At 38.7% G+C, this 27,796-nt stretch overlaps 1 protein-coding gene across 1 annotated transcript in view; it reads left to right on the plus strand.

Annotated features, from left to right (window-relative positions):
* The window catches only part of DDX10 (DEAD-box helicase 10), a 278,111-nt gene that overhangs the window by 137,048 nt on the left and 113,267 nt on the right, over positions 1–27,796 (plus strand). Inside the window, exons 14-15 of the mRNA XM_058686692.1 lie at positions 18,909–19,028; positions 22,672–22,836. Of these exons, the coding sequence (XP_058542675.1) occupies positions 18,909–19,028; positions 22,672–22,836 (285 nt within the window). The remainder of the gene's footprint in view (positions 1–18,908; positions 19,029–22,671; positions 22,837–27,796) is intronic.

The raw sequence follows: 27,796 nt of genomic DNA on the forward strand, positions 1-27,796 counted from the left end.
ATTCTTACCCTTTGGTTTGTGTACCTCTGTCTTTTTCTGTATGTCTGTGTGCACATACACACAATCTTTCCACCCTGAAAACATTAAAGTTACAGAGCAGATAATCATTATGGACTGATTTATAGCCTTTGTAAAAACGGAAATAATGTTGGGAAAATTTTCCTGGTCAGTAAGTGCACTTGTATAAGGCTGTAATTTAATAGCTAGATTTGTTCTTTTGTGTGAATCGGTATCTAACACATTTTACTCATGTGCCCCTTACTCCAGTGCTTTTGGATCCCTTCTGATTTTGCTCTAATAAATGCAATGATGTGATGTGAATATTTATAATCCTTGATTACTTTCTGGGAAATGTAAAAATTGGTATTAGGTATTTCAGTCTAGCACATACAGAAGTCACTCTTCACTTACCTACACTCCAGTTGTAATAACACTAAATGTGGTTCTGGAGCTTCACCATTTGGTAGTTGGGGATAACGAAGAGAATTCCTTGGAAGAGTAGCCTATACTTAACTGTTTTCACTACTTCACCCTCTATTTCCTCTTGTACCTTTTCTGCTCAGATTCGTATCCCTTCCACTCTATTGAAATCTCTTTTCCTCAGGGAAGGAGCAGCTCCTATTTTGGCAAATTGAAGAATCAACTCTCAGGATCCCATGTTAATCAAAATCTCAGCAATGTTTTCTCTCTGGAAAGTGTTCTTTTTGGAATGCCTTCTTCACTTGGCTTCTGACACACCACACTTGCCTCCTTTTGCTCTTATCTTAACTGATTGTTCTGTCTGGTTTTCTTTACTGGTTTCTTCTTTTTCCATCCTAAATGAGGGAGTGCCCTGAAGCTGTGTCTTAAACTAGTTTCCATCAACATATGTTCCCTGGCAAACCTAGACATTGGATTTGTTGGTGAATCCACATATATGTCCTGAACCCCTTCTGCTTCCCTTAAACTCCTTTTAACTAGTTTGAATGTATAATGCCAGTCACCCGGTTCAAGAGCCTGGGAGTTATCCGTGAATCCTTTTTTACCTTCCCTTTTTACTCTTGGTGCGAATCTTGTTACCCTTTCTTCTTTTTTTTAATGTTTATTTATTTTTGAGATGGGGGAGGGGCAGAAAGAGATCAAGACACAGAATCCAAAGCAGGCTCCAGGCTTTGAGCTGTCAGCACAGAGCCTGATACTGGGCTCGAACCCACAAACCTTGGGATGATAACCTGAGCCAAAGTCAGATACTTAACAGACTGAACCACCCAGGTGCCCCTCGTTACTCTTTTTTAAAAAATATACCAGATCCTACCATTTTCTTCACTTACTACTCTGATTCAAACTATCATCTTGCATGTAGACCAATATTTTACCTTTCTAATTGCTGTAGTATCCTCACAGCAGAAGAAAAGCCCAAATTATCCCATGTTTCTTGCTTGAAACTTGTATTCCTTCTCATATTCAGGGTAAAGCCAAGCTGTAGTGTGTTCTACAAGATCTTACATAATCCCGAATCTTCCTGTATCTCTGACTTCCTCTCCTACCACTCTCCACCTTGCTCACTCTTGTCTAGTCATTCTTTTTTTTTTTTTTCTTTTTGAAAACAACGATCTTATTTCCACTTGCAGGCTTTTGGTGCTTACTCTTTCTTTTACTTGGAATTCTTACCTAGATCAATGACTGCTTTCACATCGTTTAAAAAAAAATTTGGTTTTTTAACCTTTATTTATCATTGAGAGACAGAGAACCAGAGCACGAGTGTGGGAGCGGCAGAGAGAGGAGGAGACACAGAATCTAAAGCAGGCTCCAGGCTCTGAGCTGTCAACACAGAGCCCAATGCAGGGCTTGAACTGATAAACTGAGATCATGACCTGAGCCGAAGTTGGACGCTTAACCGACTGAGCCACCCAGGTGCCCCCACATCATTTTAGATCTCTGCTCCAGTGACCCCTCTTCAGAGAGGCCCTATCTAACTATTTAAAATTTCTCCATTCCACTAGTCACTGTCTCCACCCTTACTCTGCCTTTGTTCATAGTGTTTAAAGCTCCTTGACATACTCTGTGCGTGTGTGTGTGTGTGTGTGTGTGTGTGTTTGGGTTTTTCTACTGGAATGCACCTTCCCAAGTGCCTAGGATAGGACTTGGAGTATTGCAGATACCCAGTGTTTGTTGAATAAATGACTGAGCCTCCTTAATTCTATTTTATTCCTCCTAATCCCACAAGGAATTAGAAGTAGCTTAAGTAGTAGTTAGAAGTACTTCTAACTGTAATAAAATAGAAAACATCAGGCATGCAAAATATAGATAGGATAGAAATGACTGGTGGGAGATTTAATATGCAGGGTCATGCAGGGTTTTACATGGTTCTTAAATATGGATCAGGAATTTGGCTCTGAGGTCTTAACTGCCAAAATGAAAAGAATACTTTTCCCATAAGGAGCAGACATTCTTCTACTCCAGAGAAGCACAGATTTTCCTTGCATTTCAACAACTGTACTATAAGACATAAAATGCATTTTATATGGAAATGCTTGATACCCATCCTTAAAGGAAACAGACGAGGCAATGCCAGCATGAAGTTCAGGGAAAGGAGCTCTCTGGAAACTGGTGAGATGGGCACAGCGAATCTGTTCCCTCTCTCTGTTTCTCCATCCCCTAATATACATGCATGCTTCTCTGAGGAAGGTAGAGCCATTTTAACATGATCATCAACATATGACCCTTTTGTAACAGAGCAGCGAGTGAGAGTTGACTCATTATTCCTAAAATGGGCAGCTCATTCCCAAGCAAGTTGAAAATTAGCCAGATCCCATGCTTTTTGTCAAGTGAGGCTTCCTGTAGGTACTCAAAAAACAGTAACAGTACTGTTTTGATCAGATCATTCTCTGATAGTTTGTGACCTTTTAAAGGAAGGTTTGACAACCAGAATTTTGGATTCAGAACTAATGAGGCCAATTATGGTGAGTTTCATAATATAACCCTGGAAATCTTGATGCACTAGTGGAAAATTAATTGCATTTTAATGGAGAAAATTCTCATCAGTTCAACGTGTTTACTTGATACAATTGAAGCTGAATGTATTCAAAATCAGTTTGATGTAAATCTTTTATTAGGATCATCATGTTATTTAATGCTTTCATTTATTAACGACTTGATCAAATCCTTCAAATAATTACATGGTTTAAATAATTGAAGTATTTGGAGAAGAAACAGTGTAGGTATGTTGTAAATAGTATTAGCCAGTGAAAGTATACTGACTTGGAAATGATCACACTGAGTTCCAAAGATTAATTTCATGTTCCAATATAATCTCTTCTTTTGGACTTAACCACTTCTAGTCTCAGATCTCAGACATTCTTTAGGTGTAATGGAGAAAATACTAGGGAGATAGATGGCAGTTATTATCCGTCCTGTCAGTGACTGGTTAAAAAATTCTCGAAGTTTTCTGTTTTGGTTTAATCATTTGGTTTTTCCCATTTAGAGTTGATAATTTGTAAGATGTTTAGTAGGGGAAAAATGGTTTGGAAGTATGGTGCAAAGTTTTTTTTTTTTTACAACACATCACTAATTGTGAGAGGAATCTGTTTTCAAAGCACTTTCCCTCTCCCTTGTTCCTTCCTTTCTTGTGATTTTGTTTTCAGATGGTCTCCTTTCATTACCCTGTCTTACTCTGCACAGCTCCCCTTTCCTCCTGCTTTGTTCTTAAATGCTGTCTCTTTGGTCCCGTAGTCTTCCCTGAATCTTGTCACAGACCTCTTAGTACCTTTCTGATTTTTCCTCCAACTTTATTTTAGCTTCGTGTGTAATTACTAATTGTCTTTTCCTAGAGTGACAGAGGAAGTTCAGAGCTGGCCTGTGTCCCTTCAAGCTGGATAATTGGTTAACTTATTTTACTGTCAGTTTCATCACCTGTGAGATACAAGCAATATCTCAGAAGGGTAGTTGTGAGTAGTAAATGATATATAAACATCTAGCATGGTGTCCAGTCCTTGGCATCACTAATTAACTACTTACTGTTCCATAAACTTCTCAAAAAAAGTTTAGTGACCTTTTCCTATGCCCCGTAAACCTATCTGGATTGCCACTTGTCATGTATTGGAGCTTAGGACAAATTTCACAATATAATGGCATGGGTTAAAGAATGGGCTTTGTTGGGAAAAGGATATTCTATGGGGAAAAGCCAGAATCGGCAAGAAGTAAGGCCTGAGTTTTCCATGTCATTATTCCACATAGAGGGGTGCCAGGATTTTAGCAGTTTGCTCCCTATTAGAATAGCATAGGTTTTTTTTAATTCCAGTGAAAGTTTGCTGTCATCTCTTATTGTCCCTTATTATAGAAGTGGTAGGCCAGCCTTATCAGTGAGCAGTCACCTGAACTGCTTGAGAACCAGCCAGTATAGTTGTGGGTTCAGGTGGTCATCTGAGAAATGTGTCGGTCCGGCCCGAGGAGACCTGGGGTTCAGGGAAGTTGCATCTGCCTTGTGAAGGAAAGAAGCCAGGAGGCTGTCAGTAGCTGAACACGGTCACAGCCTATCATGCTGGGAGATGGGGATGCTGGAGTGACTTCAGCTCCTGGACTAGGCACCCAGAATGACTCCTGACATCATTTTCTGATAGTTCTACTTTGCTTGCATCACACTTTATTATTGCCCGGAGTCAGTGGATCTGTTTTCTCAACAAATAAGTGTCAAATTTGAATGTGCAATATTATGGGCTTTTTTATTTTAAATTTCTGTGCTGTTTAAACAAGTTGATGTCACAATAGCTAACTGAGGAATGTGTTTCAGAGTCTTTGAGTCAGTGTTCCTCTCAATGAAAACTGTCTTGATTTGCTTAGCTCAGCTTCACAAATAATTATTGATTTGTTCAGATGCAATATGGGCACTTAACTCTAGAAATTAAAAGGTAAAGACAAAGTCCATATCCTCAGGGAGTTGTGTCTAAGAGGGGTAAAATAGAAGTGGAAGAAATCTCCTACCAAGAGTATAAGAAATACCATAGGAGACATCACCAGGAGGCTGAGGGTAGAAAGGAAGAAAAGCTTCTCAAAAGATAGCCAGTATCAAATCTTAACTTAAATTTGCCTTCTGGGTGAGAATTTCAAGACTATTGATAGCTAGCTCCTGCATTTTCTAGTCTGTGGATGAGACAGTAGGAGGGAGAGTGATGAAAAAAAATGTTGAGTAGCTAGGTAAGATACGGAGTTTGGAGACTAGCGAAGACTTCATTTTAATCCTTAGTAAGTTGTAATTACAAACATTACATTTTTAAAAAGTAATTATTAATTTATTTACTTTGAGAGAGAGAAAGAGAGAGAGAGAGTGCACGAGTGGGGACGGGCAGAGAGAGGGAGAGAGAATCCTAAGCAGGCTCTGCATGAGGGCTTGATCTTGTGAACTGTTAGATCATGACCTGAGCCGAAACAAAGAGTCGGACGCTTAACTGACTGAGCCACCCAGGTGCCCCTCCAAATATTACATTTAGTGTTACAAATTTCCTAACAAAACGGCAGGGACACATTCTAAGATGGGAGAAAAATTAACGAGCAATCACCTGTCAACTGCTTCTAATGGCTGTCAAAATTTGTTTTTAATGTTTAAGTGCCAAGGAGGGCAGATGGAAATTGTATTAATCACTGCATGCTCAGCATGCAATTTGCCAGGAAATCAAAGGACAGCGTAGAGCATTGAGAAGAACTTTTTTCTACATGCTTTTCTTTTGAGAGATAAGAATATTAGAGGTCAGGTTTTGTAGTGGTATCTATGGTCCTTCTATGAAAGCGGAAAAGGACACTTTTAAAATGCCTTCCTTGAAGGATTCTTTTCATTTTAAAGAAAACATTTGCCCTCCATCAGTTCTTAATTTCAATTTTATGGAGTCTCTGAGTATTCTTCAGGAAAATTGTGATTGTTGGAGGAAATTGTAGTCTCTGAGATGTTTCTAAGATACTTTTGTATGTGGTGTCAGGGTAAGAGCACAGGTTGGCTTTGCCCAAAAGCTTGAGTTCCAGCCTTAACTTCGCTGGTACTTGCTGTGTGATCTTGAAATCCTCTCATCCTGTGCGTGTGCTCGTGGTATTTGTTTCTCTGAGTAATCTTGGATGGCCCTTTCATCCTTCCACGTTCTGTACTTAATAATGGCAATATCTTTTATCAACATTAAATGGCCTTGCAGACCACCATTTTATAAATGGTGTGTTTTTTAAGAGTATCTCATTTGAAATAATTAGACATCGTCCAAGTACGTTTTGATGAAACATGGTACGGTAGGCTGGCCTGTGACTTTTCATTTGGTATTTTTTGCTTAGCTAACATTTGTAGACAATAGAAGGCAGATCTTGGAAGTTTTACTGTCCCTGTAGTTGTGCACATGGCTTGGGCTGGCCATGATAGTGATACTTGTTATTTCTCTTTTAGTTAAGGTATATCCCATGCGTATCTTGTGATTTACTAATGTAAGTCAGTTTAGAGAAATGGCAGACACTGGAACCATGTATAACCAGTAGCAGTGATTGCTTTGTCTTGGGGGGCTGAGAGGTCAGAATTAGCATCTCATACTGTCTTACAATAGTGTGTCAAAAATGGCTAACTTAATCAGGCACAAAGCCCAATTTGAGTTTAGTATATGTCTTAGTTCTGTTATTGCAGTTCTTTGTGAAGGGTTTAAATCATCCAGAGATTCTGTTTGTGTAATTTAGAGTATAGATGCATGAGTGTGTTTGTGTGTAATTTTTTAAATTGGTGCTTCACTGAATAAGCACTATTCTGTGGCCTATGTTTGTTAGACTTTCATGATGAATGAATTTTCAGAAACTCTGCTTTAAATTACACAAGCCAGGCTGCCAAGTAATTTGTTAATATTGTAGGTGCTGGAGCCAACTATAAAGTTCTCAGTTAAACCTGGAACTAGATATTGTTGAAGGCTATTTTGATGCTATTTCATTTTATTCACACAAATTCTGGTAAATTAGCTCCTGGTGCATTCTTGCTGAGTCTCTGCTGTCACTTGGAAGGAAGGTGGTAGAGGCGTAAATGGCAAAGTATAGTTGTCATGTTGCCTTATGAAAGCGACATAAATGCTGCCCCAGGTCTTTTTACTTAGTTCATTACCACCGTTATTGTTGTCCTTAACCCTGTTACCTGAACGGCCATGTGACACAAGATAGCTTTTCCTTTTAATGTTACTGGGTTTTTTGTATGCCTGTAGTATTTCTAAGTTCTAGAAGAATTTCACAAGTTGTAGGAGACAACAGAAATAGATGTAGCCAATTTGGGCACAAGTTAGAAATGAAATCTATACTGTCATTTTTTGAAGTCTAAAAAGAGAGGAAAAAAGTATGTATCAGGCCCCATTTCTCTAAATTGCTTCCAGCTGCCTGCTTCCTAATATAGAAATATTTATTAAAAGTGGCAGGTTAAAAATTGGATTCCTAAGGCAAAATATGACTGGTTCCATAATTTTGTTAAAGAAAGGAAGCATCTGAGATTTCACATTTATGGTTGCCTTTTTTTTTTTCTTTCTTTAAAATTTATTTGTATTTTTGGGGGGTGGGGTGGGGAGAAGGGTATGATGTGGAACAAATAATACAAATTTCCTGGCTAGCAAAACAGAATAGTAAACAGCTTGGATAGTTTCAGTGAACTAAAGAAAATTTCTTAAGGTACCAGTTGAGAAATAAGAAATTATTCTTTATGTGTTCCAATAGTATAAATGTGTTCAGAAAGGTAAGAAGGAAACATTTAAGGTAGTAAATAGACCAAAGACAGTGATGGATCTGGGTGGCCATGAAACTCGGGGATGAGGCTTGAACTCAGGAAATAAGCAAAATAAAATATGGCGTGGGTGGAAAAATGAAACTGAAATCTTATCTAGACTAATTGGGGGCAGTGAAAGATTTAAAGAATTATTAGACTGAAATGCTATGAAAAGGCTTTTTAAAATCAAGGAAAAATTGGTTGATTTTGACAAATTGTTGAGGAAGACAAATACATTGAAGGGAAAAAACCACTGATATTTGAGGATTTGGTGGGGGAACTTGTATTTGAAGAATGGGAGAAGGAACAGAGGAAAATAGAAACTGTATCAGGAATATATTTGAAACTTACTTTTCTGAAAGCATTTAGTAGTTAAGGTGGCAGGTACATACTAGTCAGAAGAGTTTATTAGGTTAAGAGTTTCTTCTCGAAAGTGTCCCAGATTAAGCGTGTGGATTCAGGAAGTAGAAATCCGGAAGGAAGAATCTCTTAATGAAAAAAATATTGTGTAGAATGATTGTGCCTTATTATCGTCCATAAGCAGGAGGGAAGTCCAGACAAAGCTGAGATCACTGCATATCTGCATGGTTTGGGTTTTTTTTTGTTTTTTTTTTTTAATTAAAAAAATTTTTTTTAACGTTTATTTATTTTTGAGACAGAGAGAGACAGAGCATGAACAGGGGAGGAGCAGAGAGAGGGAGACACAGAATCTGAAACAGGCTCCAGGCTCTGAGCTGTCAGCACAGAGCCCGACGTGGGGCTCGAACTCACGGACCGTGAGATCGTGACCTGAGCCGAAGTCGGACGCTTAACCAACCGAGCCACCCAGGCGCCCCTCTGCATGGTTTTTGATCTGTTGGGAAAAACAGAAAAATATTTGTCTGTTTACCTGTTTAGGTTTACCTGTTAAGATGATTTTTTAAAAGAATCATGAGTATTTCATAATAAATATTTAGTCATGTTGCTTAATGTATTGTAGTATTCAATAACTATTTTCATCAACTTATACTTTAGAATTGCAGTTTACAGACTTCAAAGAAGTCTTATTCGAAGAAAATAAGTCTTATTCAAATTTTCTTATTCAAAGAAAATAAGTAGTGCCTGGAGTTATTGACGACACAGAATAGAGACTTTTACTTATGGTTTGCTTCTTGATGTAATCAGAAGGGCTAATCTGATACTCTGAAATATGAAGAACTTTGACAGGATGTGTGGGCTCTCATTTATATGATTTTATGTTTGAAATAAACATGTATTATCTATAATATATTAAAAATTGGGAAAGATTTCTAGAATGGTATTTAGGCTGTCTTCTAGGTACAATTTATGAAGTGTCAGTATCAAGTAATGACACAAGTATCATATACAAATTCTGTAACAGCTGTGATTCTCATCAGAAGGGAAGTAGGATTGGGGCCTTGTAATTTGAAGTGGCATATTTGGTATTTAAAATTGATACTTGGATGTGAAAACAGTTATTTTAAAAACCAATACAGATACTGCATCAGAAAGTAGAATATGAAAAAATCTTCCTTAATGGACCATGAACTGGAAAGTTGAAAAACGGTGTAAAGTTTCTAAGAATAGCAGTTTTCAAACATTCTTTCAAAGTTGATAGAAACGTAAAAGGCACATATTGAGGAAAATTATGATGCTGTAACTTAAGACAGTTTGAACAAAAATCACCTAAGCATTGTAGAATATAAACAACAAAGTCAAGTACTCTTTGATTTAAATTGTGCAGCCTTGAACAGATTTCCAAATTTGTCAAACCTTTGGTTTTCTAATTAAAAAAATTCTCAGGGCCCAGATTTGACTCATAGTTGTTATGAGCAGTAAATGAAGTAATGCTTTATTCCACTGGGAATTGTTTCACTAATTCTTGGTTCAAGAAGTACTTACTGAATGCTTCCTGTGTGCCAGCCTCTCTGTGATGCTCTGGGGATACAAATGGTAATATGAACGATCTTACCCTGGTGAAGATTACAGTCCATTAGGAAAAACAAATCAGGAACCCAAGTGGTGACTGTGGCTTTACCATAATGGGGGCAAGGGCGCAGGCCAAGTTTGATAACAGGCCGCTGCAATACAGTCAGCCGCAGACTAATGTAACTGGGACTTGGGTAGAGGCGGCACTGGCTCTCGTCGTTCTCTCCAACTCCTCTGTCCCCGATTTTAGCAGTATGACTTAATTTATGCATATTACCGAGGTTTATTGTAGCTTGCCTTCCATTAAACTTTAAACAATGACATTGGTAAATGTGGACATTTTGAAGAAAAATCCTGTGGATTGGTTAGACCATTTTATAAGATTATTTTCATAATTTATAATTTATAAGCACTGTTTCATAGCATTTTAGTTGACCGGCACTTAAGGGTCTCTTGTGTCCTTCCTGTTCCTTGCATTGCCTGCCTTGGGCCCCGCCCTCCAGCTGCTGTGGAATTCTGGGACTGCTGCTTGACTTAAGTTTACATTTGTGGAGGAGCCCTGAAAAGAGAAACTGCTTCCATAACAGCATTTTAAACTGAAGTCTAGTTACAGTCTAGATGGCTCTTTATTTTTAATTGTAGTAAAATACATAGAAAATGTACCACTTTAAGTATAGAGTGCAGCACATTCCCGCAGTCATGCAACCAATCTCCAGACCTCTTCTACACCTTTTAGGTGGCTCTTAATTTTAAGACTATAGGTTGTGCGAAGATTTCACAAACATACCTATTCTACTTACTGGTGGTGGTGTTTTTATTTTTTCCCCTAGCGTTATTGAGAAATAGTCGATCAATAAAATTGTATGTGTATACAACGTGATTGTGTTTTCATGTGCCGTGTGAAATGATTATCAAGATCAAGATAATTAACGCACCCATCTCCTCACAGTTAACTTTGTGTGTGTGTGATGTGATGAGGATGCTTAAGATCTGTTCTCCACAAATTTCATGTATACAATACAGTATTTTAACTATAGTCACCATGCTGTACATTAGATCTTCAGTTTACTCATCTTATAACTGAAAGTTATGCATCTCAATTTCTCCCTCTTCCCATCCCCTGGCAACAACTGTTCTTTGTTTCTGTGACATCAGCCCCCATTTCCCCTTTTTCTTCTCTATAAATACTCTACATATAAGTGATACCATATAGTATCTGTCTCTGACTTATTTCATTTAACATAATGCCTTCCAGGTTCATCCATATTGTCACCCATGGCAGGATTTCCTTCTTTTTCGTGGTTGAATAATACTCCATTGTATATGTGTACCACGTTTTCTATTAATCCATTTATCCTTTGACAGACACTTAGGATTGTTTTTATGTCTTGGCTGTTGTGAGTCATGATGCAACAGACATGGGGGTGCACATACCTCTCCTAGAACTGATTTTGTTTCCTTCGGATATATACCCAGGAGTGAGTGGTATTGTTGCATCATATGATAGTTTAAATTTTTAATTTTTTTGAGGAACTTCCATTCTGTTTTCCACTGTGGCTTAACCAGTTTACATTCCCACTGTGTACGACAGGTCTCTTTCCTCTACACCCATGCCAACACCTGTTACCTCTTGTCTTTTTGATGATAGCTATCCTAATAAGTGTGAAATGCTATCTCATTGTGGTTTTGATTTCATTTCCCTGAAGATTAAAACTCCCAGAAGAGAACATAGGGGAAAAAATCTCCTTGGCATTAGTCTTGACAGTGATCTTTTGGACAAGATGCCATAGGCACAGGCAACAAGAGCTGAAATAAACAAGGGGTCTGTATCAAGCTGAAAAACTTCTGTATAGCAAAGGAAATAAAAAGGCAGCCTAGGGAATGGGAGAAATATTTATAAATCATGTTTCAGATAAGGGGTTTCTGAGATATATATATATATATAAGGAACTGATACAACCCAAAAGCAAAAACAAACAAAGTAATCTAATTAAAAAATGGACAAAGGACTAGAATAGACTTTTTTCCAAAGAAGACATACACATAAATGACCAATAGGTGCATGAAAGCATGTGCAACATCACTAATCATCAAGGAAGTTTATTTATTTATTTATTTATTTATTTATTTTTATGTAGGTAAAAATAACTTTTTTGTAACTTAAATTTTTTTTAATTTTATTTTTTTTAAATTTACATCCAATTTAGCATACAGTGCAAAAGTGATTTCAGGAGTAGATTCCTTAATGCCCCTTACCCATTTAGCCTATCCCCCCTCCTACAACCCCTCCAGTAACCCTCTGTTTGTTCTCCATATTTAAGAGTCCCTTTATGTTTTGTCCCCCCTCTCTGTTTTTATACTTTGTTTCCTTTTTCTTACGTTCATCTGTTTTGTCTCTTAAATTCCTCATATGAATGAAGTCATATGATATTTGTCTTTCTCTGACTGGCTAATTTCGCTTAGCATAATACACTCCACTTCCATCCACGTAGTTGTGAATGGCAAGATTTCATTCTTTTTGATTGCCAAGTTATACTCCTTTGTATGTATGTATGTATGTATGTATGTATGTATGTATGTGTGTGTGTATACACACACACACACACACACACACACACACACACACCACATCTTCTTTATCCATTCACCCATTGGTGGACATTTGGGCTCTTTCCTACTTTGGCTATTGTGGATAGTGCTGCTATATACATTGGGGTGCATATGTTCCTTTGAAACAGCACACCTGTATCCCTTGGATAAATAGCTAGTAGTGCAATTGCTGGGTCGTAGGGTAGTTCTATTTTTAATTTTTTGAGGAGCCTCCATACTGTGTTTTCCAGAGTGGCTACACCAGCTTGCATTCCCAAGGGAAGTTTATTTCTTAAGAAAATATTTTGTAGATGGGTTTCAAATCAAATGCCACATAGTACATCCTTAATTTATAGTGTAAAATTAGACTGTGTGATTTCTTGTAGCTCAGTAAATTTAGGATGATGAAGGAATTATGCTTACATAGCAGGTGTGTTGTTGTTGTTTTTTTTTATATTGGTTTTGTTTTGCTTTTTAAATCTTCAGTTCTAAGGTATGATTATTTTTGGACTCTGAGGCAACAGTACTTATAAATGCTATGAAATGCCCATACTTTTAATGTGAGGTCTCAGGTTATAATAAGTAATCTGTAAGGTTTTGACCAGGGTTGAGAGTTCTTTATTTTGTAGGTTTCCTTCACTTTTAGGTAAAATTGTTATTATAAATCATTAACTATTCCATGATGCATATGGGAGCTACTTTAAGGAAACATAAACATCTGATTTCTTTAGAATATCTTCTTTTAATTCTGACTTTCATCTCTGTATGGTTTTTGTTTTTCTTTTTTTTTTTTGCAATGATACTTTGTTTTTCAATTTTTTTAGTGTTTATTTATTTTTGAGACAGAGAGAGACAGAGCGTGAGTGGGAAAGGGGCAGAGAGAGAGGGAGACACAGAATCTGAAGCAGTCTCCAGGCTCTGAGTCATCAGCCCAAAACCCGATGCAGGGCTCGAACTCAGGAACCATGAGAACGTGGCCTGAGCTGAAGTCAGACACTTAACCGACTCAGCCACCCAGGCACCCTGCACTGTTACTTTTAATTTACCTCTAGGATGTATAGTAGTAATGCTTATATTAGTTTTTGTTTTCACTGATTATATTTGAATCTTGTTGTAGCTAGTGTTAAAACTAATACGGTCCTTCTCGGAACCTTTTATCTTCCAAGTTATTTGTGGCAGCCTCCTACAGCTGTCACAAGACCTTGAAAATTACTTGATGCTTTATCAATTTTGTATTTTATGATATTTTCCTTTTTGAATTTTATTCTGATGTCTAGCATACATGTCATGAAGGAAGTGCAAATGGAAATGAAAATTGTGTTTTGATGTTTTACATCTTGTCAGGAAATCTTTTGTTAAACTCTTTGGTTTAAAATTTACAAATTTCATTCTTTTACCAATAATACAAAGTCTTGTAGTAAAAATATAACTTTTGCCTAACAATAAGTATACTTGATATTTTGAATGACTTAATAGAAACTTAAAGTGTTAACAAGCAGCACTTCCCCCCTTATCCAAGATTCAGTGTTGAAACTTTTACAGAAAATAAAATCTGAATTTTAAGAAGTTAAACTGTTTTTTGAAAAGTCATATAGTGGAAAACATATTGGTAAGTATGGTACAAAAAAAAATCCAGAAAATTTTCTTATTTTAAACATTGATTACATAAAAATTAAAAATACATGTTTAGCAAAAAAACAAAACAAAGTCCAAACAACAAAATATTACCCTTGTGGTAGAAGTCTAAAGGTAAATGATGCAGTGGGAGAAAATATTGACACATTTTTAACAAATGAAAAGATCTCACAAATTAATAAGTAAAATGCTAGGAATTCATTAACTGTTGATAGTTGATAATATGTTGAAGATGATACACAGTGCACAGGAAAAAAAAATGTCTTTGGAAAGATGTTCTACTATGCTTAAAACAAGATAAATGCAAATTAAAAATTTCATGAGATACTATTTTTTCACCTAATTGGCAAAACATAAAGCCTAATATCTACTTTCTGAAGATAGATGTGGAGAATCAGTTACTCTCAAATTTTTGGTGGGACTGTTAAATTTTGTTTGACTTCTCAGGAGGGTTATTTGGAAATATTGAGTTGAACTTTAAGTGTACATACTCTTTGAGTGCTTTAACTTTTAGAGATTTATCCTGGGTAAGTGAATGCCCATGTGGATAGCTCATTTAGTACTTTGGTGTTCTTCATGTATACTTGATTGTGGGTAGAATGTCTCTGGAAAGGATATAGAGAAAGGTATTAATGCCATTTGCTTCTTGGGAGGTAAACACTGTGGCTGCAGAAGACATGAATGGAGACTTTTTAACATGATTAAGACATGAATTCATAAGACATGAGTATCCTTTACAAAAAAAAAGATGAGTATGTATTAGCTGCTAAAGGTAATGTTTAAAAAAAACTTTTTTTAATGTTTTTTTTTATTTTTGAGACAGAGGGAGACAGAGCATGAGCAGGGGAGGGTCAGAGAGAGAGGGAGACACAGAATCTGAAGCAGGCTCCAGGCTCTGAGCTGTCAGCACAGAGCCTGATGCGGGGCTCGAACTCACAGACTGTGAGATCAGGACCTGAGCTGAAGTCGGATGCTTAACCGACTGAGCCACCCAGGTGCCCCATAAAGGTAATGTTTTAAAGAAGGACATTGTCCTTAGTTAAGCTAAGCCACATGTGAAACACACCATCAGTGGACACCCAGAAGATATTTGTTAATGACACACATTGTTTGGGTGTTTGCCACTCATTTTAGACATTTGTCTCACACGGAAATTTTCCTGGACTCCTCTCCTTATCCTAGACTAGCTAGGGCAGGTACCCTGTTGCATAGATTCATTCATCGTTTTTATTTTTTCTGAACACTTAATACATTTGTGATTAAATAGTTAAAGACATTAAACAGTGGAAAATATTTTTTTCCCCATAGAGTTAGGCCAGGGAGGGTTGGGAGTCCCCCTGTCTCTTTCATTGCTCAGTCTCCAGCATGCACTGTGGTGTCTTGTGTGTGGACGATACTCTAGGGCGTATTTGAATGACTGAAGAATAATTCTCAAGCATTGGAGTGAATCCCCAACCTGTCAATGAAATAAAATAAACATGTGTCTTCTCACCCATTTTGCAATTTCGGTTCTTTACAGTGGCTTCCCTAAAATGAACAAATTTGATTTTTTTTTGATGCAAAGATCCCCAAGTGTTGTTACATAATTTCAGTGGTTTTATGGGTCTCCCTAAAGCTCTTGATATAGACCTGAATCATCCCAAGGTTCCACCATGCAGGGCTGGTTTTCTTTTTTCTTTTTCTTTTTAAATATTTATTTATTTTTGACAGAGAGACACACACAGAGCATGAATTGGGGAGGGGCAGAGAGAGAGGGAGACCCAGAATGCAAAGCAGGTTCCAGGCTCCAGGCTCTCAGCACAGAACCAGATGTGAGGCTTGAACTCATGAACCATGAGATCATGACCTGAGCCAAAGTCAGATGCTTAACTGACTGAGCCACCTAGGCTCCCCGAGGTTGGTTTTTTAACTGATGTTTCTTCTATTTTGGCAGTTTTTGGTATTTTTGCTTTATGACTTTTTCTCTCATTCCTGGGACCAGGCCTTTTTTGTGTTTTGTTCTAAAAAAATTTCAAACATAAAGAAAAGCTGAAGAAAGTGCACTTTGTACACCAAAATATTCACTACTCATTCTATAATGAAACTCTTACCATATGGCCTTTATCATGTAATTCTCCAACTATTTATCACACTTTTAAATTTAATGCACTTCAGAGTAAGTTGCCAACAGTATTACCCTTTGTACTGTATATACTTCAGCCTGCTTGGCATTCATTTAAGTTCATTACAGGACTGTTTTTTGAGGTAGAAATTTATGTGCAGTAAAATACACCAATCTTAAGTGTAACATTTGAGGTTTGACAATTATATACACCTGTGTAACTCAAATTCCTATCAAGATCTAGAGTATTACCCCCAGAATGTTTGCTCTGATTGCTCCTCAGCATTTTGTTTTAAGTGGTGATAACTTACTCCTGTATAATTGTTATTTTTACGTTGTAATGATCCTCTGAGTTTGCGCTATTTGATCAGCGTTCTCTCTGATGACAGAACATTAGCCAACCCATGATCCTCAAGAGTTGATCTAACCCTAAAAAGCAAGAAGATCAAGTAGGAATAACTCCATCACCAGCCCTGGCGATTATGTTGGTGGTGTTCTTTGATAATTGTCTGTGGAGAAAGGTGGGGGTAGGAGTACTGGCTGGGAAGAAGGACGTGGGGGTCTTATTAATGCCCTGTGTTCACAAGGTGACCTACAGGTGGCAACTTAACCTCAGTTGGCAATCAGCTTCCTAACACCCTGGTCTCTTTTAATGTAGAAGTTTTAATGCCACACAACTTAGTTAATTACCCTCAGAAGTGAGAAAATAAGTACTGTATTATTTCCTAAGGAGAATAATAGTAGTGTATCTCAGAGCACAGTGGTGGGGAGAAGGTTGTGAGGGATGGACAGAGCAGTTTAGGGCCTTGTGCAACCTGGTGGCAGCATGCATGCAGTTGGGGCCGGTGGGGTTTGGGAGGAGTAAATGGAATATCCCATGGGAAGAAGAAATTTGAAACAAATTGAATTTATTTTCATAGAAATCTTGTGAGGTGCAGGTATAATGGGATTGTAACATTATTGATATCTCTCTGATGTAATAAAAATTACTTTAGAGAAGATGAATCTTTTCGTAAGTGTTTTATAGATTTAAAATCTTAGTATTTTTTTTTTTTTAATGTTTGAGAGAGAGAGAGAGAGAGAGAGAGAGAGAGCGAGCGCTCGCGCACACATGCAGGGAAGGAGCAGAGAGAGAGGGGGGCACAGAATCCAAAGTCGGCTCCAGGCTCTGAGTTATTAGCCCAGAGCCCGATGCAGAGGCTCGAACCCACGAACCGTGAGATCATGACCTGAGCTCAAATTGGACGGACATTTAACCCACTGAGCCACCCAGGTGCCCCCCAAATCTTAGTATGTTTTTAACTTTGACTTGATACGTGGTCTGAGAAATAAGTGTAATTAGATGGTATGTTTTAGGAACCAGAACTATAAAAAGCAGTGTTAGTAACACCCACATAACAGAACCATTGTACTTAAAGTATCATGTTGCAACTTTCTTGTACTTAAATTATCATATTGCAGATACATTAGATAATTTTCATAATAAGCATTATTGTTATCTAAAAACGTATTAATAACTTGATACAAACCTCTCTTGTAGTAAATTTGTTATTTTTGATGTCATGGTACTTTATTTTTAAGCATTTTTGTATTCATTATCAATAATATAAACTGTTTAAAGTGAATTGTTCTTTCTGTTTATTGATTACCATAATATAGCAGTTATAAATAATGTACATCTTCTCAAAGCTTGTGATAACTCTTGTTTCCTAGATCAGTCCCTCCTTTCTTAGTTTTCATTGGGTGGTTACCTATAACAGTGTTAAAAAAAACAATCAGTTAGGAAGCTCCAGGTCTGGGATTTTGCAAAGTAAACCTGTATGCAGTTGGCATGATCTCTTTAGGTAGCTTGAAGAGATCACTAGTGGTATTTGAGGTTTATTTAATACTTAGATTTTGTATATTTTACATTTATTATTAAATTCTCCCAGCCAACCCTATGAGATAGAGGTACTATTGAGGGTCAATTTATAGCTAAAGCACAGAAGTTAAGTAACTTGCTCCTACATAGCTCATAAGTGGTAGTAGAGCTTGAAGTCAAATTTGTTGTCTTCACTGTTGCACCAGAAACTTCTCATTCTGTCTACTTACTCACCTGATGAAGCCTGCCTTAGATTAGTTTACCAACCACCGCCAGTGGTATTCCTGGATCTAATGTAAGAAACATGGTGCAAATCCCTCTTAGTGGTGAGTTTCTTAGTGTCCCTCTCTCATCTGTGCAGGCTGTAGTATGACCTCCACAGCTCCCCATGTCACATGGCTCCTCAGCATTCACTTAGCATAAGGAAGCAGCGGCTTCGTATGTTCACTACCTTGCTGTGGTGGTTTGAGGATGTTAGGTGGGTTCTGATCAGGGTATCCTGCTGAATTATTCTGATTCCATCTCACCTTTGGGCACAGCTTAGTTATCAAAGGCTTTTCCCCGTGTTCATATAGTAAATTAGTGTAATGGGAGGAAGAATGTGGAATTGCAAACAATGTATTGCAGTAATTTTGCTTTCCAGGTAAACATTCTCCTACTCTGAAAATTTAAGTTTGCACTTGGAATTAGAGCTATTTAAAAAATGTGTTCTGTGTTTTAGCTGGAAGAGAGCTTTATTTACCTTGGATGCCCATTTGTCACATTATCATGAGTTTCTGCTGCTTCAGCATTATCAGGGTAGCATGGTTTTAGTAATGGAAGAAATTTTAAAGGTTGCTTATGGCTAACATTTATCTTGTTTACACTTAAGCCCCTATAGTATTGGGGGTATCATTCATTAAAAAGTCTAATAACTTTATTTCTGGACAGTACTTTTGGTGCTTATTAGCCAGTGAGCAGGAAATATATTGAGTTTTAGAAAGTGTATTGCCAGAGTGAAATTCCTAACGTAAAGCAGCCATTTAACTAATCTCTGTTGTTTGTATATTTTCACACAGAAGAAAGAACCTTCTAAATCCAGTGTCAAGAAGAAAGTGACCAAGGTCGCAGAAGCAAAAAAAGTAATGAAGAGAAATTTTAAAGTGAATAAGAAAATAACATTTACTGAGGAAGGGGAGGTAAGATTCTTAAATGCTTCATCTCTGAGGTAACTTCCGCTTAGTGTAAAGAGTTGGACTCTCCTGCTGACTTAACATTCATTAACGAGAGAAAAAAAATGTTCCTTTTTCTTTTTTTTTAACGTTTATTTATTTGTGAGAGAGAGAGAGAGAGAGCACACACGCACGAGCAAGCATGAGTGGGGGAGGGGCAGAGAGTGAGAAGGAGACACAGAATCCCAAGCAGGCTCCAGGCTCCGAGCTGTCAGCCCAGAACCCGACTCAGGGCTCGAACTCAAGAACCATGAGATCATGACCTGAGCCGAAGTCTCAACCCACTTAACACTTAACTGACTGAGCCAGCCAGGTGCCCCAGAAAATGTTTCTTTAAAGCGTGCTGAGGCGGTTCCTCTGTTGTCTCGGGCATTTCGTCAGCTGCCATCTGTAAGCAGGAAGGCCTTACTGACAGTAAACTGGGACACTTGTCGGTGCTAATGACACAGAGTTGGTTTTGAACTTTTTAAATTCCATTTTTACAGATTAGACTTTCCTGTCAAGGTGTCCATCAACACGTCCTGTGGGAACAAACGCAAGAATCGTAACAAACCACTTGCCACAGCTTCTTTTCTGGGCCCTCAAAAGTCTCTGCTTTGCGGTTCCTCAGTCTAGATGCTGTATTGGCGTGTTTCTTACTGGTCTGGCTTTGAGGGCATTTTCTGCTTTCACATCATATCAGATGCAGGTGCCCAACTCTCTTGTCACCATTACCTCGGTCTTAGTGTAAATACTTGCAGAGTCGGAAAGCTTGCTGGTGAAAAGTCCCTCTGTCACATAACCTTGTTTTTGAAGAGGAAAGAGATGTGGAAAGTCCGTGACTGACATAAGGAGTAATGTTGGGGGGCAGCCACAGCAGGGTCTAACTTGTGTCACCCCCCAGGTTTCCTGTGCTTTCTGGTAGAGTGCTCAGCGCCCCATGCCCCCTGTCCTCTCCTTTCCTTGCCTTGTCTTCTTCTGTTTTCCTCACAGCACTCTTGTGGCTTGATATCCTCTATTTACGTGGTTATTGTCATTTTCTTCTGCTCCAGTGGAATGAGGGCAGCCACCCAAGGGAGGGTGTCTGTTGACTCTGCTCCCTACTCCATTCCCAACTCTGAGAACAGAGGCCAGCATACAGTTAACCCAGAAGTTTTTTAAATGGATGAACTATTTTCTAAAATCCCAATAAAATAACAGCTTTTAAAATACCGTCATGTAGCACATCAGGTATTTCATTGTCATTAATACAGATGCTGTGTAAACAGGCTGCATACACTGGAGTATTTTTTTTTTTTTGAAGTTTATTTATTTATTTTGAGGGGGGGGAGCGTGGGGGGGGGGTGCAGAGGGAGAGAGAGAGAGAGAGAGAGAGAGAGAGAGAGAGAGAGAGAAAGAGAGAATCCCAAGTAGGCTCCGTACTGTCAGCACAGAGCTCAGTGTGGGGCTTGAACTCACAAACCATGAGATCATGAGCTGAGCTGAAATCAAGAGTTGGACCTGAGCCACCCAGGCACCCAGAGTATGTTTTAACTGTGGAGTTAACAGGTGTGGATGTTACTTCGGGGGAAGGGAGCTTGGCACCAGAAGCCCAGATTTACACTGACAACATGGAGTAAAGTGGTGTATGAATCACCTGAAAAAAGCGCAATTTAAAGTTGTTGGAAGTTGTAGACAAAGCCTATAGAATTGATAAGTCATGGATCTTCATGAAATTACTAAAAAGAGGTCAGCATCTGAAGTGAGCTTAACCAGAATATAGTTGTATTACATCAGATGCTTACTGTAAAGTAAGATTAGTGCTGTTCGTGTAATGAGGATCCTCACTGTGCTTGTAAGTTTAACTACACAGATTACTTTGCTCCAAGAAGGATACAAATCCTTAACTGTAAAATGTTTCAATGTAAACTTATTGCTGATAGGAGCTCCATATGGCTTTGAGCCACGTTGAAACTTCTGCTCTAAAATTCTGAAAGAACTTTGCATTCAGCCCACAGACGCAGAAGCTTCTTTCACATGGTCACGAGGCAGGGCTGAGGAGTCTGAGCATGGATGCCATGCCTGCTCCCTCTCACTCCTTTCTCATTGTCCGTGGCCTCCCATCGTGACTGCACAGGCAGTGACATTCGTGATCCCTGGTCCCTGCTGCGGGGATCCCATCTGGAAGAATGGCCGCAGTGGGCGGTGACAGGAGTGAGAGGAGGCAGCGATACCTGTGACGCGCAGGCCTACAGCTTCTCTTTGCACGTTCATGAGCAGCCTTTCAAAACGGTGGCAGCTACTGAAATCCTCTGGCAACCAATTACTCGTTCAAATAAGAGAATAGGTTTTGTCTGAATTGTCTTGAATTTTACAGTGTTAGACCTGGAAGATTACTGAGTCCACCAGACCTTTTCTTATTTTTCAGAAAAGGACCCAGATGCCCAGAAATGAAGGGATTTATTCAGGATTCTGCAGTCGGGCTAGCAGAAAAGCTGGGACATTAAGCCAGGTCCCCTGACTCCAGATCACTGCCCTGATTTCTGTGTTACCGTGTTCCTAACCATAAACTGTGTGTGTAAATTCCATAGATTTGAGCCAGCTCCTGAAATCTAAACTAATTTTTTTTCTATGCTTAGTTATTTTAGTCTTTATGTGTAGTACTGGCTGCTAGGTGATTTATCGATCAATTCTGAGTATCTGATAATGTGCCAGATACTGTACCGGGCTCTGAGAGTACATGAACAAGATAGATGACTGCCCTCAAGGAGGTAAATTCTAGTCAGAAGAACAGGGAAGTAAAACCACAGAGGATGGTGAGAGAAGTGATGGGGGTGTTGGCAGTCGCTGGCAGAGATGATTTGGAACAGAGCTGGTGGAGCACAGCACACTGAGAACACTGTTTGAGATGATGTTGAAGCAACTACGTTTTCCTCCAAAGTATTTCATGACGTTTTCCTTTAATCCTGCCGTCACTGGATCATGGCAGCGTTACTTTATCCTGACCGGACAGTCTTTTTTGCGGGTTTGCCCACTTCAATTCTTTTTTTTTTTTTTTTTTTACGTTTATTTATTTTTGAGACAGAGAGAGACAGAGCATGAGCAGGGGAGGGTCAGAGAGAGGGAGACACAGAATACGAAACAGGCTCCAGGTTCCGAGCTGTCAGCACAGAGCCCGAAGCGGGGCTCGAACTCACGGACCGTGAGATCATGACCTGAGCCGAAGTCGGACGCTTAACTAACCGAGCCACCCAGGTGCCCCTGCCCACTTCAATTCTAAAGTTTGTTAGAAAGCTTAAGAAATATAGGTTGTGGGGCGCCTGGGTCGCTCAGTCACTTGAGCGTCAGACGTCGGCCCAGGTCATGATCTCTGAGTTCGTGAGTTCCAGCCCCGCGCCACACTCTGCAGTGACAGCTCAGAGCCTGGAGCCTGCTTTGGATTCTGTGTCTCTCTTTCTCTCTCTCCACCCCTCCCACACTCATGCTCTGTCTCTCTCAAACAAACATTTAGAAAAAAAATAAAGAAGAAATATAGGTTGTAAGGCAGAAAGTGGGAAAATACACCATTTCAAAATCATTCTGCAAAGGGAAATGGTTTTCTGTTGATGTTCCCTGTTTCGTGCACCATACTAAACCTTTTCCCTGCCTGCAGTCGGTTCAGCAGTGGCCTCAGATGCAGAAGTCTGTCTCCAAGGATGCCGAAGAGGAGGAGGACAGCACTGGGGGCATCAACTTAGATAAAGCAAAGGAAAGGCTTCAGGAAGAGGACAAATTTGACAAAGAAGAATATAGGAAGAAGATCAGGGCAAAGCATCGGGTAAGTTTTCCATCTTGGATTAATACTGAGTGACATTTACTATGTCCCTAAATATATCTAGATATTCTTTAGTTGTTCATCAGTAACCATGTTACTGTCTTCTTTGCTTTCTCTAACGCTTCTTTTTCTGTGGATATTTTGTCATTTTATCTGGTCTCCTTTTTTGATTTTGCTGGTGGAATCTTTGTGGAGTCACTGGTGTCTGAGAACATTGCCCACATCTGCTTTTGGTTGAGGTAACCCAAATAATGTTAGTGATTTCTTTTTAGTTAAAGCTTTGATTTTGAGATTATTATAATTTCACATGTTGTTGTAAGAAGTAATACACTCTGTTACTCTCTCATCCCATGTGCTCCATTTCTAGAATTTTTGCCATTTCAGGAATGTTATGTAACTAAAGCATAGTAATATGTATGTAGCCTTTTGAGATTTGCATTTTACACTGAGCAGAATTCTATGTAGATTCACCCAGGTTGTTGTGTGTATCAGTACCCGGTGTGGATGTACCACAGGCTGTTCACCATTGACCTGTTTAAGTGACATTAATGTTTCAGCTTAAACTTTATCATTGAATTTCTTCCCATAGCAGTTAGTTGATAATGCATGGAAGATTTACTTAGTGTATTAAAAAAAAGAAAAGAAAGAGAGATAGAGGAACAAAGAAAGAAAAAGAAAGAAAGAAATTAACCTTGTTAAAGAGAGAGTGCTGTAGCATGTGCACTGTTAGCCTTACACTTGGCAGTTTTCTGTTATCCTTGAAGTGGACTACTCCATTCCAGTCACTTAGTGACATTACTGTCTTCTCAGACTACTTAATTCCCATAAAAGTGGGTATTTCTCTAAATCAATGAGTTAGTTAATGAAATAAGACAGATTTAACATTTTTAAGGATGTTTCTCTAGCATGCCCTTGAGACAGGAATGACTTCAGGGGAACATAGTATCATGGCTAAGGTTGTCTGCCATAATATGAAATTCTGGGTCAAGAACTTGTAAGCCTTTGGATGTGGACATTACTACATCCTGAGAAGGATTTTTGTGTTTTTTGACTCCTGTTTGACCTTATAACGATTCAGTGGCTCAGTAAACTTTTCTAGAACAGTGATTCTCATTCCTTCAAGGTTTGATGCCACTTTGCAGTAGCGTTTGACGAATAAAAAGCAGCAGACATTGAAGATAGCTTCAGGGATGGAAATACAGGTGAAAAAGTCATCCCAGAAACGTGGGGAACAGATGAACCTCAGATATACTGTGTTGCAGTTGAGAATGTTATCACGCAAACAGAACATTTCATGCATTGCTGTTTATTACAGTACTTTAAGTTGAAAGTTAGCACTAATTATGTTATTAAAATTTTTAATAATGTTAAGAATGCCAGCAGTGTGTCACGTTTCAGCTTACACTTCACTTAGAGTACTTATCTGGGGAGACTGAACTAAAGGACCTTTATCCTTTATTTTTATTTTTTTAAGTTTATTTTTGAGTGAGAGAAAGAGAGAGAGTGAGAGAGTGTGTGTGTGTGCGTGCTAGTTGGGGAGGGGCAGATATAGAGAGGGAGACACAGAATCCGAAGCAGGCTCCAGGCTCTGAGCTGTCAGCACAGAGCCCGATGCGGGGCTCTAACCCATGAACCGTGAGATCATGACTTGAGCCGAAGTTGGATGCTTAACTGACTAAGCCACCCAGGCACCCCTAGACTGACTTTATTTATTTATTTATTTATTTATTTATTTATTTATTTATTTATTTATTTATTTTTAACATTTATTCATTTTAAGAGTGAGAGAGACAGAGCACGAGTCGGGGAGGGGCAGAGAGAGAGGGAGACACATAATCAGAAGCAGGCTCCAGGCTCTGAGCTGTCAGCACAGGGCCCAACGTGGGGCTTGAACTCACGGACTGGGAGATCATGACCTGAGCTGAAGTTGGACGCTTAACTGACTGAGCCACCCAGACACCCCATATTTTTAAATCTAGCCAGCAGTAAAGGCAGCAGGAGGCATTTACATAAAGAAAATCTTTCCCACTCTTGCCCTTTCTTGTCTCCCCCTCCCTTCCTCCTCTCATGTGTGGAAGTTACTGCATCCAGGTTGTGGAATATTTTTTCTGAAACCTTTAGAAACTTAATTTCAGTTTGACTAATTGTGCATTTATTACACAGTGTGTGCTAGGCTTTGTGAGGAGAGAATACTTAAAATACATGAGTTTCTCTGTCTCTTGGAAGATTATAATTAAACCACAGTTAACTGTGGATATTCCATCACTGCACAAAAGCTTTTTATACCTTTTTTTTTACGTTAACATTTTCAAAATGAATAATATATTCACATTGTTCTAAAATAAAGATCACACAAAAGCTAATGTTGAGAAATCTTGCTTCTGCCGATGCCTGTCATTCTCTCTTATACCTACCCCTGTAGGTAGCTATTTTTATTAATTATTAATGTATCCTGGCCGTTTCTTTATGCAAATGCAAGTAAACAGAAATAAATACAGATGCTTATTTTCTCCCTTTGTTACAAGAAAGGTAAGTATACTATATGTAGATTGTTCTGCACATTTCCATCTTCAGTTACTTTTGTGCTTTTAAATAATTCATTTTCTTTGCACCATTGTTAAAAGTAGCATATGATATTTAAGCTATCGCTGTGATTATCTCATGGCAAGGTTGAACGGAGCAGTTTGGGCTGACACAGCTGTGAAAGAAATCACAAGAACTTCACATACTACTAGTTTCAAAGTCAGTACCTTTCTAACTAAAATAGATAGGGGTCTTTAACAGGAAGCCACAGCTGGTGATTTTGCACAGAATGGCTGTATTCTGCACACAGGTAACCCGTGGCATCCTTTCCATATCAGAAGTTGAAAATGTTGTGTAGCCTGAAAAAAGTGCACGGAAATAACTCAAATAGTGTTCTGTCTGTTCAACTTGAATGTAAATGCTATCTGAATCAGATACGGTTACTTTCTCGGTATTTGCATCAGTAGAAATTATTACTTACACAGATGTAAGTATTTGTGTATTAAATTAGAAGATTTCATGTTTGAGCACTTTAGACTTAGTAAGTTTATTATAATGGCATATTTAAGACAGTGCAGGTGCTTAGGTCAGCCATGCACCAGGCTGCCGTGGACTGCATTTCTGCCTCGAAGACACGGCAAGTTTGAACGTTTGGGTTATTTGGCAGGAAGAGTGTGATAAGGAGGAGTCCTTGCCTTTGAGCCCTAAGTCTGGCATTGCCTGGTCCGGGTGAGATTCCCAGTCACCAGTTTGGATTGCACTGTCTTGTTGTGTAAAGGGGGGAAATGGGAGTTTCTGCCAGATGGTCAGGGGGCCCCTCTGGCTGTGTGTGTATAGGGAGGATATGGGAATAAAAGTACCCCTTTTTGTTTGGAAAATGCTGACAAGAAGGGTTTCTACCTTGATGATAAGGCCTCCTTCTTATTTGCTTATTTTCCAGTGGTTACTAAAATATTGTTTTAGAAATGAAACATATTATCAGTCCTGCACAGATTATTTTATCTTAATTGCCTTATCTGAATACATTATTGGTTTTGAAATCATATTTTTTTTTCCTAATTGAGTATATTACTTACTGTAATGACAATGCTTAGTTCTTCTAGCATAAGGTTTTACCTTGGGCAAATGTAATTATGTTTCCCTTGAAGTCGTCCCTCATAATTTTGTTATTTCTTTGGAAGAATACTGAGAAGAATTGTATGTCCCTAAAGAACTCTTGAAGTACTAACTTAGGGTCTGGGGATAACCTTTACTTAAGATAGAAGGAGATGAAGAAACTTGACAAAAAATTGAGTAGGGGATGTGCCTAAAAGAATCTTACATGTAAAAAGAAAACTCTACAAAATCTGTATTTTATTTATTTTATTTTTTATTTTTTTTTAGAGAGAGGGAAAGAGAGTGTGAGCAGGGAAGGGGCAGAAGGAGAAGGGGAGAGGGAATCTTAGGCAGACTCCACACTTGGTGCAGAACTTGACATGGGGCTTGATCCCATGACCCTGGGATCACGACCTGAGCCGAAGTCATTAGTCGGACGCTTAATTGACTGAGCCACCCAGGTGCCCCACAAAATCTGTGTTTTTAAAAATACCTGTCAATTTTAGGAGTTTTCATAATTTAGGAATGTTCTTTCAGCATGTTCACAATGTTTCACGATTATATTCTGGTTTAAAAGGGTAACATTTAATATCTGTGGGTTTTGTCTTAATGATTTTGAAGTAGTTGTTTGCTCCTGCTGTTTACAGTTACCAGCTCTGCCCCTGGTTTTGAACGTGCTCCCAGTCTCTGTGGTACAGGACTCTGCTGTTCATTGTCACTCTTCATGCTGACAGACCAATTCTTGACTCATATTTTCATCTACCAAACTCTGAAAGCTCTGTAATTTCTACTGTGGCTCAAGTAAATATCTTCTTTGTCCTAAAGGTTTAGAAGCTGAGCAACAAGAATTTTAACTAGTTTATAACACAAACAAAAGAGCTGGTACGGTGTCCCTGGGAGTAAATTTAGCTTCCTGCTCCTGGAACTCCGAGCTGCCCGCTCTGTGGACGTCAGGGGACCTTGTGTAACTGCTCTGGTCACTGAGTCGGCAGCCTTATTTATCTTTGCTGAGTCTTCTTTTTTTTTTTTTTTTTTCTGAGACCATTCCAATCCTCACCTTTCCCTGGCGGCTCATAGGAAGCTGTACTTAACTAGGCCTGTTACTCTTTTCTGTGTTGAACCTTTTGAAACCACTCATCAGAAGTAAGATTATAGCAGGAGCTATAATTTTTTCATATTAGGCCATTAGTAAACTAGTATACCCTAAAGGCAAAACCAGTACATTTGCATGGAAGCAACGTGTTTTCTTGCCATTCAGTCAGAACCCTCAAAGGTGGGCTGTGGATCACGTCAGTGAAAGACGTCTTTTACTTGAATGGAGTGAAAATCTGCTTTGTGGTGTGTG

This window comes from Neofelis nebulosa, chromosome 10 (genome assembly GCF_028018385.1).
Source record: "Neofelis nebulosa isolate mNeoNeb1 chromosome 10, mNeoNeb1.pri, whole genome shotgun sequence".
NCBI classification, from domain to species: domain Eukaryota; kingdom Metazoa; phylum Chordata; class Mammalia; order Carnivora; family Felidae; genus Neofelis; species Neofelis nebulosa.